This window comes from Clupea harengus, chromosome 5, assembly GCF_900700415.2.
Source record: "Clupea harengus chromosome 5, Ch_v2.0.2, whole genome shotgun sequence".
In the NCBI taxonomy this organism is placed as follows: domain Eukaryota; kingdom Metazoa; phylum Chordata; class Actinopteri; order Clupeiformes; family Clupeidae; genus Clupea; species Clupea harengus.
Window position 1 is genome coordinate 17711362 of NC_045156.1, and position 16289 is coordinate 17727650.

Genomic DNA, 16289 nt, shown 5'->3' on the forward strand with positions numbered 1-16289 from the left:
GTAGTAGTTTCCGTCTGTAATCCCGTGATGGAGGCCGGAACTTAAAATGATGTTTGGTTTCCAATCGGTTCTTCATCCTTGTTGCACAATTGACCCCAGCGCCTTCCGCCGCCAAGGAGTGGACACCTGCAAACGGACCAGATTTTTTATGTGTACGGCATCAGTATATTTTGTCTGCATCTTCTGTTGTTGTTGCAAGCCTTTTTGCAATCCCCGTTACAAAGAAATGTGTTTGTAGTTGCCACACACAACGGGGGGGTCACAGACAACGTGGAGGGTGTTTGCTAACTGGTGTCGTTGGACTCGAACTAATGTTTAACGTTAGCGTTTGCTTGTTTGTCGTCTTGGGTGTTTGACAGGCTTTGAGGCAAGAAGTCCTAATTCATTTGGAACTTAAAACAGTTTTAAGTGATTTGACTGCTGATGATTAGATAACCACACGTATAGCTAACTAGCTCGATACCAAACCATTGTTTTGAATTGTGGACAAGTTAGCTAGCCAGAATATTGATAGCGTGCACATCAAATCTGCCGTTTCATTGACGTTAGAACAACAAAAGCTGTCGCTATGGATCAAGATGGACAGTGTTCGCTGTCTGGACCATGTTTGGATCGTTCAACCCTCGTGTCTGAAGACGGGAAGAACACAAAGTCAGTGCTGTGCCAACGATGTGGTTCCAAGGTGCTCTGTGCAGGGATGGCACAGTTCACAGAGAAAGAGGTAAATGCGGTTTAGACAAGCATTTCAAAATAATGGGAATGAAGATAAGAATTAATAGTCACACAAAACTAGGTCTAATTGATTTCCCGTATTGTTCCTGCCCCATTTGTACTGGTTCATAGCTCTGACTCATGAGCTCTGACTCGTGTAATTCTTGTCTCAAACTGTATTTGTTATTTTCTCAATCCTCCTTCAGCTATTTCTCCCCTCTATGCGGAAGAAGACCAATATTACCCAATCAGATGGTTCGGTGGATGGGGACACGTTGACAGCCCATTGGCTGGTGGATGACATGTTCACTTTTGAGAACGTGGGCTTCACTAAGGACGTGGGTACAATAAAGTACCTCATTTGTGCAGACTGTGAAATTGGACCCATCGGTTGGCACTGTTTAGATGACAAGAAGAGCTTCTATGTGGCGCTGGAGAGGGTTAACCATGCCTGAGGATCAGCCTCTTACAGGAGAGCATCCCAGCTCAGGTGAACCAGTCAGAAGACCAGCTCAGGATGTCTATCTCTCCACTAGGTCTACCCACATGGTGCTTGGTCCCTGTGTGAGCAGCTTGCTGGCTGAATACTGAAGTGTTGTAATACTGATTGCTCTGATCTGCATTCCCAGCCAGCAATTTGCAAATGCTGATGTGTTTGTTCTTACCGTATTGTCTTTTTCTCAATTTTAATCTGTAAGTAAGATTCCATTATCATATTTGGTTGTATATTAACATTTGTATCAGCTGCTGACCCATAAGATTAATTATGCAGTTCAATTTATGTTCATTGACCCAGTGATCTGACCTGGATATACATGCCAATATAATGTATAACCCTATCGCCTAGTCAGTCAGTCACTAACCTACACACTCTCTATGGCATGTATAGGGGAGGGACGATCTCAAGTTTTCACATAGTTATTGGCTGCCAGTCCTTTTTTTTTAATTTAGCCAGCCTTGCTTATTATTGGAACTCTATACTGCACTTTCAGTTACTTTTAACTTAGTAAAATAAAAGTTGTGCTCAAAGTGCGTATTCCCTGGGTGAGTGTAATTCTATCTGTGCAAGGGTAACTATAAATTGAACCAGCTGGTAAAAGTAGATTATGAGTTTTGTCAGTAGTCAAGTTATGATCTCATGTTGACTCCACTCTCCTAAAAGTACTGGAGGGACCTTAGACTTCACATGTGCAGTACATGGGGAGAGGTAGGAAGGCAAGCCACAGCAGAACAAATATTTGCGAAATTTTGTTTTCAAACAACACCTACTAAAGGTTGAATGTGGTAGTTAGGAAAATGGAATATTTTTTCTGAATGAAGCCCATTAATCTCATTTGATAGCATCCTGCATGACTGTTTACGTGAAAAGTGTCAACTCTTGATCCGGTTTGATTTTTCTTCTTCGGTGTTTATTAGCGGTTGGTAAGGCAGTTTAGAGGTGCTTTACCGCCACCGACTGGACTAGAGTGTGGAACAGGAAATTAAGCAGAGAAAAAAAAACTATATTCTTTTAGCTAAATCAAATCAGTTTATTTTAAACACTTACTAATGTCCTCATGTATCTTGCCTGCTGCCCCATTTGACTCTGTGGATCAGGCTCTTTCATATTTGTTCAGACGTAGACCTATCAAATCAACTGCAACGGACACGACCGAAACAAACATTGTTAAACAATACCAAGCATCAAAGAGAAATCGGATGGTCAGGAAATCAGTTTGACACCTGACGACAAGTCAAACGTGCCCAATCTATCTGCAAGACGTCACACTGCAAAAAAACAGTATCCTAATCCATTGGTCGACGTCCTCAGTAGTTTGAATGCACTAAAGATTGTATATCAATTACATTAACACAGCGGGGTTTTTTTTAACTCAGTTGGATTGTTTGTGGTTTTACTGGCGAAATGTGTGGATAAATAATGGTCAGAGGGAATTTTCTGTCTCAGCATTTCAACGTTTTCAAAGCACCTGCGTTTAGGTTAGATGCCTGTGTTTGCATGCTGACGTGTGGTAAGCCTACGTGCTGGCAGGCTGGGCGTCAATGGAATGATGCAGTAGTAGGCTAGCTTACTCAGAAACAATATCGCCACCAAGAGCTGAAACATGAGAAATGCAAAATACCACAGCGAGCATCTCTGAAAAACGTTTTTTTTTTTTTAGTTTTTTTTTTTTACAGGTTGTCTAGTTGACATATCGTTGCGTTTCGGAACGGTAACGTTAGCCCTGTTTCAATACGTTTCAACCTGCAGTTGTAAGCAATCTTACATTTTGCCTTTGCAATAACATTGCAACTATGCAGTTTACTAGTAGCTTCTTCGTTGCTCGCCTATGACGTGTCGGTACCTCTAACTGTGCATTTGTTCTGTGGCCAAGCTGGGCTTGCATAGCCTTGCCTACGTAGCCTAAACAAAGCTACCATACTTGTGTACGTTTTTTTGATAACTAGATACATTGTAGCTTGATTGTTTTTGTTTATGTACTTTGAAGTGTGGTTTAATAAATCGACACTCGTGTGCCTGACGACCCAATCCTGAAGATATTTCGTCAACTGAAGGACTATGGCCAAGAGTCTATTTAAAAAAGTAGTTCCGGCCGTGATGAAGCTATCAGCTGTACCTTATTAATGCGCATAAGTAAATCACCATGGACCATCGTCAATTAGACAAATATTTCTAAGGAAAAAGTAACTGCCATGAAATTACATATCAGGTCATTTGAATGAGAGGATATACATCATGTTAAAATTAGTCTTTTCCAAGAACTGTTGCCAAGGAAATCCATCAAATTATTTAAATGTTTCAAACTCATGTCACCAATTGCATTTTACTGCGTTTGTATCGAGTTTTGGAGTACTTCCAAGTTGAGAGACTGGGGATTATTGTGATTTAAAATAGTTTATTTGTTTTCTCAACTTCTGATGTCTGCAACTTATATTCAGTCGGTCTGTTTGGTTGGGCCTAAATTTATATGGTATTATTGTTACTTTGACAAATTATATGAACATTTAAGACATATCTATCGTGGAGAAACTTTTAGAGAAATAAAAGCGTTTCACTCCAAACCTTCAATGGTCTCTATATTCTGTGGCGGAAGATAACCTACTCACATCGACAATCCTGTTGTGTGTGTCCGTTGCCAAAGTGAATGAGGATGTGGGCTAGCTAATTGCTGGAGTTCAGGTGAAAGGAGTTTGTGTTCAGGGACTGACACACAACTAAAGAACCATCACAGTTAGCTTAAGAATTTATTGAAGCAAGTACATGTCACTTTTCGGAAAAACATAACGACGATGACCCAACCGCGGCCAAACGAGTTCATTCCTCCACCGGAGTGTCCTGTCTTTGAGCCCAGTTGGGAGGAATTTGCCGACCCATTTGCGTTTATCAACAAAATACGACCAATAGCTGAAAAAACTGGTATCTGCAAAGTCCGACCGCCACAGGTATGTATAACGCTTACTTGTGCCAATACAACAACGAACACGTCAATTTAATGCATATTTCTCAGTGATATGCTGATCAGAGTTAGGTTAAAAACACTTCTGTTAAAGACAGGTTTTTCAACATGGCGGATTGCGGCTCGAGTGGTTGAAGCTAGCTAGTCAAGTAACGGCGTGTGCGCGTGTGTTTGTGTGTGTAAGTTACGCTCAACGTGAAATACTTCGGTACAGTAACGATATTCTCTTCATGTACTCAGGTGACCGAGTTATCCACGGCTGTTAAACACTGTTTACATGATTTCTTCATGTAAGGTCACACCAGCTCAAATGAGGAAAAGCGAATTATTTATTTTAAAATATTAAATATATTTTAAAAGACGACAATGATAAGCTTGGGGAGGTGTATTATTGTGTGATCCGAAGTGACCTCAAAGGAAGCATTATATTGTTAGTTTTTCTTTCTGTGTGTTTGTTTCCCTGTTCCTTCAGTGGTGTTCAAACAGCAAGTTGGCTAGTTTAACGTTATCTAAGAGTGACGTTAGTGCACTGCTGAAGGCTTGATGCCTCGCTGCTATGTATTAATGGAATGACAAAGTAGGAAGCCAAGTAAGTAATTACAAGGCCCCAAACAAAGTAATCATACCCCAAAAAATTAGGCTACAAAGGCGGATGGCACATTATTATGTAAGTGTGTTTATGTGTGTGTGTGTGTGTGTGTGTGTGTAACTGTTAGTTGTTGATGGAGGGTGACGCACCCATCTCCACTATGAAGATGCCCCAGTGTCAGTGATCATAACGTGGAGTCATTTTGTCGTAGGCCTGGCCTGATCACATTCTCACCGAGATTTCCACCTCGAGCCGTGCTTTGACGAAAGTAAATAAAGTCACGGAAACACTCTCGTATGGTGCCCGAAAATGTTGTTGAGGTTGATGGCGCTAGGGCGCTTCCTGAAAGCCTTCTTGTTCATTCTGTTCGGCCATTACTGTTGTAGTTAGACGGCCACGAAGAGAAAACAAACTTATCACTTCCAAGCCAGTGAACCCCATTAGTTAGCTTTGGGAAAATGAATGAAGAGTAAGGTCTGGTTCTCAGTGCAAATTCCCAGTAATCCTCTCTACAATGCACTAGTTGCACATCCTATTGTTATATTGTCAGATTACTACGCTGATACTACATAATTATTACCAACACAGTCATCGACGTTTCACGGATGATGTTGGCCGAAGTAACGAGACTGCCGTTCTTACTTTGCCCGATCCGATTATATAATTTAGCGCTTTTATCTACTGAACGCACGGTGGCTTCAGCTCAGAGATGGATGCCATATTCAGTGTCTTTCTTGTTTATTTGAATGACAAAGGGGATGTTAACGGTTCCCAGGCAAACATCAAGTGGAGTTTGGTCCTTTCGATTTAGCGAAGCACGTTCTCACGCCAGCGAGTGTCAGGCTGCACCAGCGCCCGGTGGCTTTAAACCGAGACGAGCACAAACATCGCTCTGATTAACTGAAGTGGGAAGAGCCCCCATATGCCTTTTATGTTGGAAACATTGTTATGTGGTTGAGAGTGAAACCCGAGTGCAGCGTTTGTTATGAGCGCGGCATGGGAAATCACTCTGCAGAAACGGATGGATTGCACGCACGCCATAACATGGGCATACGGTTGTTATAAGATTTTAGTAGAATAATCCAAGTTCCCAGTAAGATTTGGGTTAGTTTATTTGAACGATGACAGAGTATGTAGGAAGATGCTGTTTCCGTTACCATTGGCAGTGAATATCTGGCAATCTCCATCACACCGATGGGTTTGTGTGGGTGTGTGTTTTGGGCTTATCTGGGCCTGCTAAGCCTCGTCTTTAACCGGCCCTTCGGATGGCCCAGATTGGACCCGTGTTAAGACACGGTGGACTGTTGACGTGTATGTACCGAGGCTTGGCTCTCTTGCAGCCAGCTCAGAGAAACGAGGTCACAAAGAACATATGAGTAGAATGTTTTACAGTCACAGTGTATTTTTATCTCATGAATGAATAGTCATGTTTTTGTTATGATGTAAATACTGATTGGATTAAATCCAAAGGCTGATGTTTTTAAGTCACAGTGTTCAAAGTAGTTTAGATAAGATGATGTACAAGTGAAGGCTCAAATGAGTCACCGGTATTCTCTGCATTTAAACCAGTTTAGGAACGGTTATGGTGAGGGAGGGACGCTGTAAGCTTTCTGTGTGTGTTTAAAACCTTTGTGTGTGTGTTTATTAGTGTTCTGTGTGTGTTTATTAGTGAGATTAAGTGTTTGTTTGTCATTTGAGGTTGGGTGTGTGTGCCTGAGAGAGAAATACAGGTGTGTGTGTGTGTGTCTTTGTCTTTGTTAATGATAAGCGAGCCAACTGGGTTGTCTCTGTGTGTTTGAGTGATTACATTTTTTTTTGTATGTGCTTGTGCTCTGTGTGTATCTGAGTGATATCAGGTGTGTGTGTGTGTGTGTGTGAAGCCCAATTTATGGTCTTCAGTATACGGAGACACGGAGAGCCCTCCGTCGTAAGGCAAACCCTCTCCGAGCACCTCTCCGTGGCCTGACGTGCACCCCCCAAGTTTTGTAACTATCCGACTCCGTCAATCCGTCAATACATTGCTGTTTACCTTGTGGGTAGTAGTATGCCAACATTACATAGCTGGCTCAGACACCTCGCAAATCCCCTCAGACATATTTTTCAGTTACAATAACGGGGTTTTTACATTGCAGTGTCTATTTCTCGGTAACCTTTCAAAAATCGAAGCAAAAAAAAGTAAAACCAACAACTTTTATGTACAAATACGACCATCTACGGATTTTGGTTCGCCATCTTTAAAAAAAAAAATTGATGCGTGACCACAGAGTAACGTAGTCGTAGAAGTATATTTCGGCCTTAACTGGCCTGTTTGACCCCCTGCAGGGCTGGCAGCCTCCATTTGCCTGTGATGTTGACCGTCTGCACTTCACTCCTCGAATCCAGAGGCTCAACGAGCTGGAGGTATGCGCACACACACACATACACACACACACACACACACACACACACACACACAGAGACATTTCTCCTGAGTGTGTGAGCTGTGACTGGTGATTAAATCTGGCACTGGGAGGGTAACCGTCCCCTTTGTGTGAGCCAGTGGGGGGGCCGTCATCGAGCCTGGCCATTTGGCCTTGAGCATGCTGTCTGGAGAGAGGGGTTACGACCCCCTGGGGTCAAAGGTCATCAGCTCACAACCTCTCTGTTAGCTAGCTATGTGACTCACAACAACAAAAATCTGGTGTGTGTGCAGGGTCAATTTAATCCCCATTCTTGATTGACAGTTCAGTGGGATCATAATTGTATGATGTACATTCTGATATACATTACTGTGTTTTGAGATTTCTATTTGTCTTTCTAAAGAGTTTAGAACTGAGTAGAGTGTGAGGCTTCTGTGGGCTGTGTGTGGAGAGCTGATCTCCCAGTGCTCCATGTTGGGGTGCTGCTCTTGGACACGCTCAGGCTGAGTGTGTGTGGAACTGTTAGTTGTTGATGACTGCTGTGTGTGGAGAGCTGATCTCCCAATGCATTCTGGGACAGGCTCAGACCAGGGTGAAGCTCAACTTCCTGGATCAGATCGCTAAGTTCTGGGAGCTGCAGGGATGCACACTGAAGATCCCCCACGTGGAGCGCAAGATCCTGGACCTGTTCCAGCTCTACACGGTATGATACACACATACACACACATACATCTCACCCCACTGCGCAGCTCTATAAGGGACGGCCCCCCCCCCACACACACACACACACAGACATACACACAGACATATACACACACACACACACACACCTCACCCCACTGCGCAGCTCTATAAGGTACGCGCCCCCCCACACACACACACAGACACACACACACACACACACCTCACCCCACCCCACAGCTCGATAAGGTACGCCCACACACACACACACACACACATCTCACCCCACTGTGCCAGAGAGACCAGCTATGGCACCGGCAGATCAGTCCCGCAGGTCAACACCGGTCCCATTGCAGTTCCCCCTCTGACATATTATGTGTGTGTGTGTGTGTGTGTGTGTGTTTACATGTGAGTGAACGTGTGCGTAATCATATTTTGTTTGTGTATTTGAAGGTTAGTATACATGTGTGTCTTTGTGTGTGAATATGTTTTTTGTATGCATTATTTTTCTATCCAGTATATATGTGAGTGACCATGTGTGTAATGATATTTGTGTGTGTTCCTCCCTCCTCAGCTGGTGAAAGATGAAGGCGGTTTCGATATGGTGTGCAGAGAGCGGAGGTGGACTAAGATTTCTCTGAAGATGGGCTTTGCTCCAGGCAAGGCCGTGGGCTCCCACCTGCGGGCTCATTACGAGAGGATCCTCTACCCCTACCACCTGTTCCAGAACGGAGCCAACCGCCCCGTGAGTCTCTCTCCCCCCCCCCCCCCCCCCCACCAACCTCAGCGCACCTCAGCTGTCAGGTGGCATGGCCTGGCTCTCCTCCAGGGCTTTAGTATAGAGTTAGATTCTCTCTCCATAGGTTTCTATGCTTGTGGCATAACGACACTGATGAAATCACACCCCAGATCTATGAAACATTTAAAGACCTATTCGTTCGGGAAGAGTGGGTCTGAACTAAAAGACATGCAATATGGTCACTTCACCAAAAATAAAATCACCATGAGGCGTTTCGATACAATCAGATTGTGTAAACAGCACCACCATCTTTCAGCTCAAGCCTGTGCAGCCCAGCCTGTGTGGTCCGATGTCTCTGACCGCTGGCCAACCCTGGAGCTTCCCCAGAGCTCAGACGGTGAGGTAACAACAGGTCATTATGGGCCGGCTGGAGAGGAACTAGGGACACGCTGCCTCTTCATGCGTCTTGTCACACATGTAGAACACACATCTTGCCTCTCCTCAGACATGTAGAACACACATCTTGCCTCTCCTCAGACATGTAGAACACACATCTCGTCTCTCCTCAGACATAGTCACGCTCTCTGGTTAGCGCTGTTAGCTTCGTTGCCACAGTGGAAATCTCAGAGTTCTGAGTGGGGTCCAACACCACATTATAGGTGGCGCTAGATGCCATGTGAAACACCATGCCTTTGGTTCCGTGATGGCGGATTACTGTGTAAGGACTGGTTCTGGTTCTGCGATGCTGACGCGCTATGTAAAAGCACACATTACGCTGCCTCTGGTTCTGCGGTTCTAAAGGCACACTGGAGGGCATTACGCTTCCTCTGTTTGGTCCAGTGTAAACAAGCGAAGGCGACGTAGTGAGGGTTCTTCATAACTAGGGATGGGTATCGTTTGGTTTTTATCCGATACCGGTACATAACCGATACTTTTAAAACGACACCGGTGCCTAAACGGTGCCGGAACCGATACTTTTATAAAAAAATTAAAAAAAATTACGATTGACGACATTTAAGAAAGGCTTTATTGCCAAATATATGAACTGTTTAAAGTAGATTATATATATATAAATAAATACAAAACACCTTTTAACTTAAAACTTAAATAATATATGAACTGTTAACAAAAGTTTAGACTATACTTAAATAAATACAAAACACACACACACACTCTGTACACACACTACAGCTTCAATACTTCAGCAATTTCTTCAATTTTTTTCTTCAAATTGAACAATATATTAACTGTTCAAAGTATATTATAAATATAAATACATACAAAACACTTGGCTTCAAACTTTTTAACTTCAAACTATGAACATTATATTAACTGTAAACAACAGTTTATAGTATACTTAAATAAATATAAATAAATACAAAAAACAGCTTCAAACTTCTTTTGCAAAAATATGAGCATATTTGCCTTTGGAGTCAAAAATGTATTATTTTGTTTGCATTTATTTCATGAAATTTCACCATTTTGTGATTTGTTTATACCTATCTTTTCTATCTTGTTTATAGTTAATCCTGTTACTTGAACACACTGAGTACGAGAAAATGTGTACTGCCCCTTTAAGAGACTACCGTAGGTTAAGTATAGCTGTCATCTCCGTTTATTTTTCAGTCTTCGGTTGCTGATCTGCCGTTGACTCTTTGCCTTCTCTCCACTCTTTTCACGCAATTGTTTTGTTGCATTTGCTGCACGTCACGATGTTTGAATATTTTGGTGCGAAATACAGCCACACTTTTGACAGTTTACCTTTCGGTATTTTCTCTGTTAAAAGGTTGATGGCTAGTTCTGTTTGTGCTTGCTCTGTGAAATGCTGCATGCTCTTCACTGTCATAAGACTGTTGCTATGAAAACACCAATGAGCGTGAGCAACACAGGACAAAGTTTACATTGGGAGCTGGGGCAGTTTTACATGTGCCCCGCGGAATCTGCCTAGCAACCGTTTTCAATTGGCTCAGGCACCGAAATGAAGCACCGAAATCTGCGTTGCATTTCGGTCCGGGTAGGTACCGGTTGTATTGGAACCGGTTCCATGTTGGTACCGGTTCTCGGTACCCAACCCTATTCATAACGTGATTATTATGGGATGTCTGTTTAAAAAGGACCTTCAGTCGTCCCCCCCCTCCCCCAGTCTGGGTATCTGATCAGGAGGGTTGTTAGATACCCAAGGTGTAAGTATGTACAAATATACTGTATGCACACACTGAGATGAGAATATGATCAGGCCAGTCGGAGCTCCTCTTCTGGTAGTCGGGTTCACAGTGTGGGGTCGAGTTTCAGACTGTCTATCCACAGAGTGGTCACTCCTTAGCAGGTTCACAGTGGGCTGTATGATCCAATCACATTGCAGAGTGCTCACTCCTTAGCAGGTTCACAGTGGGCTGTATGATCCAATCACATTGCAGACAGAATATAGCTGTCATGCCCATTAGCGCTAGACTCACAAGAGAAATCTGATCTGGTTTATCCACTGATATTTACATACGAAGAGCACATCCACACAGCATTTTAAAAACAGCAGTTGGACCCTGGGTGACGCCTTGTTGATATTTCTTCATTGAGGATGGTGTCAAAACAAGGCTGCCCCTCGTGGTCCGCCCCTTCACTTCCTGAGCACATCTTTTCTCTTTCCTGTTTGAACAAGTGCCCTGAGTTCGACCCCTGCACCTGCGATGTCGGATAGGTTTCTCAATGCCAAACTCTTTTCTAACCGTGCACTCCACCCCCCAACATCTAATCCAGATACCCCACCCTTGACTCCAGACCTACACAGGCCCCACGGGACCAAGCTTTGCTGATCAGCTGTGTGTGTGTGTGTGTGTGTGTGTGTGTGTGTGTGTGTGTGTGTGTGTGTGTGTGTGTGTGTGTGTGTGTGTGTGTGTGTGTGTGTGTGTGTGTGTGTGTGTGTGTGTGTGTGTGTGTGAGCACTCTTGTGAGTTGAGCTGAAAGTAAAGGTTTAGTTGGAGCAGAACAGCTAGCTGCCTGTAGACGCTTGAGCGTAGGCTGCCACAGCCTCCCCTGTGTGCTAGAGGGTAGTGCATGTGTTGGGAGAGCCTGTGGCTATGGTATGGGGCTATAGTATGGGGCCAGGGTAGGAAATTTACATATTTTTTGGGGGGCAATTTTTGCCCCCACTTACTAAAAAATTGGTGGCACTTTTAGAAACTTGTGAAATAACATTTAACCTTTGTTCAAAATAATAAACACACTTATTTAGGCTTCCAGTATATGGGCAATTGTCATTAAATGGCAATAATAAGACTATTAGGCAGTAGTCTACGAATTCAAAGTGTTTTCTTAGATTTTTTGAACAAAAACCAAACATAAATCAGACAATCATATTCAATTTTATTCTTATTTCTTTGTGGTTATTTATTGTTATTATTACATTTTTAACTATTAACAATCGTTTTTTATTTCTTTTTTATAATAATAACGTATTGTATTTATGGATTTTTGTGTTACCTTTTAATCATGTTGTACCTACCATAGTAGGCCTACAGGAAATACAGATAGGACTGGTTAGCTAGCTTGCAAGCAAGCCTTTGTAGCTAACACACTATCAGAGCTAGCTCACGTTAGCTAACTATCATTAAACTAGCTAAACCGAACTAAATCATTTCTAAAATTATTGTTACTAGTTATCATTCACCGTAGGCGATGGTGTGTTGCTTGGCGCCTGGTGACGAAAGGCCATGTATTTCTGTATGTTTTCGCTCCCCTTGATGAAGTGAGCAGAAGAACTTGCCTGTGCTGGATTGACAACGACTTTGGCAACTCGTTGCCCACAAGTCCGACATGCCTTCAAAAAAATTCGGGTCTTTTTTTCGTCGTCATCCTCCACCCCAAGCCAATCTAGCTTCCAGTTTTCGACGGTCGCTGGGTGTGTGAATTTTATCTTTAAGAACCTGAGATGGTGACAGAGACTGTGTTTGCTCATCCTCATTTCTCATCACTCTCGCAGTCACAGGTCTGATTAAGAAGCGCTCCAAATATTGTTTGTTAGAACGTTCGGTTCTTCACGCACACGCAACAATCAGTCAATGCGAAAATCAAAACATTTAATGGCAACTGGACCGGGTCATAGGCTACGATGTTTTTGACAAGTTCATTAAATTATTATTACAGAAAATTATGGGGGCATTTTTTGCCCCTCTCCTAGTCATATCAGGGGCAAAATTATATTTATTAGGGGCAGTTTTGCCCTTTGCCCTCGTGTATTTCCGACGCTGTATGGGGCTATGGTATGGGCTATGGGAGCTATGGTATGGGGGCTATGGTATGGTATGGTAATGCAGGTCTGTGTTGATGAAAGCCTGTTTGTGATGCATGCCAGTCTCAGCGCCCTCTTTGTCTGCACTGCAGGGTCCCTGTGGGGTTTACTGTTTAACAGTTTGTTCTCAGCAGAATGCGTTTGGCAGCCCTCATCTCTCCACCGCAACCCCCCTCCACACACACACACACACACACTCCCTAGTCTGACCCTATGTTAATAAGCTGCGCCCCCCCAGGGAGGCTGCTCTGCCTCCTGCCCCCCCCCCCCCCCCCCCACCCCATCCGTTGTAGCCACTTCCCCCTCTCTGATCACATGACCTGTGGGAGGCCATTGGGGTGTGTGTGGGGGGGGGGGGGGGGGCAGGCGGCTGACAGCTGGAACCAAATGGGTTCATTAATGTTGGGCTCATTTGTTGACATGGAAGGACGTTAAAATATCCACACAGCCGCGGTTTTAAAGGAATCAGGTGTCAAGTCAAGTCACATGGCAGCTGGACCAGCTAAACCAGAAAAGCCTCCGTTCAGTCCACACTGAAAAACCCAAAATGGCCCACAAATCATTTTCATCAGTCTGAATGTCTGGCCACCTAACCATGAAGGTTATCATTTAATTGGAGCGCATGGAATTGCAGATTGGGAAGGATTTTCATTGTAACCTTTGGCCTGGAGTTAGTGACATTCCCATGTTTATCTGCTGCCCAACCCATCCAGTATGGAGCTCTCGGCCAATGATTCGATTTATTCACTGCCATATATATTAGGATAATAGCAGTTGCCCCAAAAAATCGCATTGTCCAAATAAAGATAGATTCGAATTGATACCATCATGGAAACGTACTGAGTGTGTATGGAGCTGAGGTCCTAATGTGAATCAGGTCCACTCTGTCCTCTCTCCCCATCTCTCCCCAATGGAATGTTTCAGCGCTGGGCTTGTTTCAGCACTGGGCTAAGTAGACCTCCGTCAATATTCCACTTTACCTACCCCATTTACCCTCGCCCACTCCGCTGAGATATGCACCTTGAGCAGAAATACCCCCCCCCCCCCCGGTGCTCCCCTTGCTTTCACCATCACCATCTCTTTCTCACCCTCATTTCCTGGAAGAGCAGGAGAAACTGTGTGTGTGTGTGTGTGTGTGTGTGTGTGTGTGTGTGTGTGTGTGTGTGTGTGTGTGTGTACGGTGCACTGAAGATGAAATGCCTTGTTTCCTGTAGGGGTGTGTGTGAGAGTGTACGGTGCAGTTAGGATGACATGTCTTGTCTCCTGTGAATGTGTGTGTGCGGTGCAGTTAGGATGACGTCTTGTCTCCTGTGTGTGTGTGTAGGATTCCCAGAAGCCCACTCTGACCAATGACACCAAAGATAAGGAGTACAAACCCCACGACCTGCCCCAGAGGCAGTCCATGCCCCCAGCAGAGACCTGCGCCATCGCCCGCAGGGCCCAACGCATGAGGACCGAGGTGGGCGGCAGAACACACACATACACACACACACACACACACACACACACACGAGGAACCCAGGGTTCTTCTGTGTTTCATTAGATTGGACCCACACACACACACACACGCACACGGAAAAACCAGACAGAGCCACTGTTTGGGGCCCATGTTGTTGTTTATGGTGTGGGCACTGTTGTTGTTTATGGTGTGGGCACTGTTGTTGTTTATGGTGTGGGCACTGTTGTTGTTTATGGTGTGGGCACTGAGGTGATCCAGGCAGATGGCTATTGCAGTTCTAACCTGATGGTTCTGCGTGGATCTGTTAACAGGGGGGTTACGTGAAGTCTGAGCCAGATGAGTGTGAGAACCGACCTAACCTAAGGAGGAGGATGGGTTCTTGCGTGGCCAAATCAGAACCAGGTACAGAACTCTGCTCCTGCCCAGAGTTTTCAACTGTATAATCTCTCCCTCTCTCTCTCTCTTTCTCTTTCTCTCTCTCACCCTCTCCCTCTGATGAGAGTGTGTTTGTGTGTGTGTGTGTGTCCCTCTGAAGAGCCTGTGTGTTTTATATTGTGTGTGTGTGTGTGTGTGTGTGTGTGTGTCTCCATCTGATGAGCCTGTGTGTTTTATATTGTGTGTGTGTGTGTCCCTCTGAAGAGCCTGTGTGTTTTATATTGTGTGTGTGTGTGTGTCTCCATCTGATGAGCCTGTGTGTTTTATATTGTGTGTGTGTGTGTGTGTGTCTCCCTCTGATGAGCCTGTGGGTTTTATATTGTTTGTGTGTGTGTGTGTGTGTGTGTGTGTCTCCCTCTGATGAGCCTGTGTGTTTTATATTGTGTGTGTGTGTGTGTGTGTGTGTGTGTGTGTGTGTGTTTGTCTCTGTGTGTGTGTGTGTGTGTGTGTGTGTGTGTGTGTGTGTGTGTGTGTGTCCCTCTGATGAGCCTGTGTGTTTTATATTGTGTGTGTCTCCATCTGATGAGCCTGTGTGTTTTATAGTGTGTGTGTGTGTGTGTGTGTGTGTTTGTCTCTGTGTGTGTGTGTGTGTGTGTGTGTGTGTGTGTGTGTGTGTGTGTGTGTCCCTCTGATGAGCCTGTGTGTGTTATATTGTGTGTGTCTCCATCTGATGAGCCTGTGTGTTTTATAGTGTGTGTGTGTGTGTGTGTGTGTGTGTGTGTGTGTCCCTCTGATGAGCCTGTGTGTTTTGCTCCCTGCAGTGAAAGTGATCCCAGTGCAGGTGAAACAGGAGCCGGTAGAGCTGAGTGCGTCTCCTGGTGATGGAGAAAAGTCAAAGGTAGGGGAATAAATATGCGCACACACACACACCTACTCACACACTTACTCACACACACACCTACTCACACACACACCTACTCACACATACGCACACACACACCTACTCACATACGCACACACACACACCTACGCACACATACACTCACCTACTCGCACGCACGCGTGCACACACCTACTCACACACACCTACTCACACACACCTACTCACACACACCTACTCACACACACCTACTCACACACACCTACTCACACACACCTACTCACACACACCTACTCACACACACCTACTCACACACACCTACTCACACATACGCACACACACACCTACGCACACACACACACACCTACTCACACCTACTCACACATACGCACACACACACACCTACTCACACACGCACACATACACACACCTACTCGCACGCACGCGTGCACACACAAACATACGCACACCCACGCGTGCACACACAAACATACGCACACCCACGCACACCCACGCACACCCACGCACACCCACGCACACCCACGCACACCCACACACACAAACATATGCACACCCACACCCACACCCACACCCACACCCACACCCACACGCACACTAAAGGTGCCATAGAGCAGGGCTTCTCAAACTTTATGAGGCCAGGGACCCCTCAAAGGGCAGAACATTTTCCGAGGACCCCCTCTTAATCGCATCCCAAA

At 44.7% G+C, this 16289-nt stretch overlaps 2 protein-coding genes across 6 annotated transcripts in view; both read left to right on the forward strand.

Moving 5' to 3' along the window:
• Positions 1-4: 4 nt before the first annotated feature.
• Positions 5-1747, forward strand: rabif (RAB interacting factor). 3 transcript variants are annotated; one of them, XM_031567933.2, is made up of 3 exons: positions 5-152; positions 546-721; positions 918-1747. In XM_031567933.2, exons 1-3 carry the CDS (start codon positions 47-49, stop codon positions 1164-1166), a joined length of 531 nt encoding a protein of 176 aa, XP_031423793.1. In that variant the 5' UTR covers positions 5-46; the 3' UTR covers positions 1167-1747. The 3 variants fall into 3 exon arrangements, with proteins under 3 accessions (XP_031423793.1, XP_012684808.1, XP_031423794.1); XM_012829354.3 differs by having other exon boundaries at positions 7-152; positions 550-721; XM_031567934.1 differs by lacking the exon at positions 5-152 and having other exon boundaries at positions 159-721.
• Positions 1748-3814: 2067 nt separating this feature from the next.
• Positions 3815-16289, forward strand: part of kdm5ba (lysine (K)-specific demethylase 5Ba) — a 39965-nt gene continuing 27490 nt past the window's right edge. For 2 of the 3 annotated variants that reach the window (XR_004163722.2, XM_031567921.2), the window contains exons 1-7: positions 3815-4152; positions 7078-7155; positions 7735-7857; positions 8410-8580; positions 14184-14318; positions 14630-14720; positions 15515-15591. Coding sequence is in view for 2 of the 3 variants with exons in the window: in XM_031567921.2 (XP_031423781.1) it covers positions 4000-4152; positions 7078-7155; positions 7735-7857; positions 8410-8580; positions 14184-14318; positions 14630-14720; positions 15515-15591 (828 nt within the window). In the remaining variant the exon portion in view is untranslated. Of the gene's footprint in view, positions 4153-7077; positions 7156-7734; positions 7858-8409; positions 8581-8642; positions 8972-14183; positions 14319-14629; positions 14721-15514; positions 15592-16289 lie in introns of those variants that run through there. The other variant, XM_031567922.2, reaches the window with a different exon arrangement.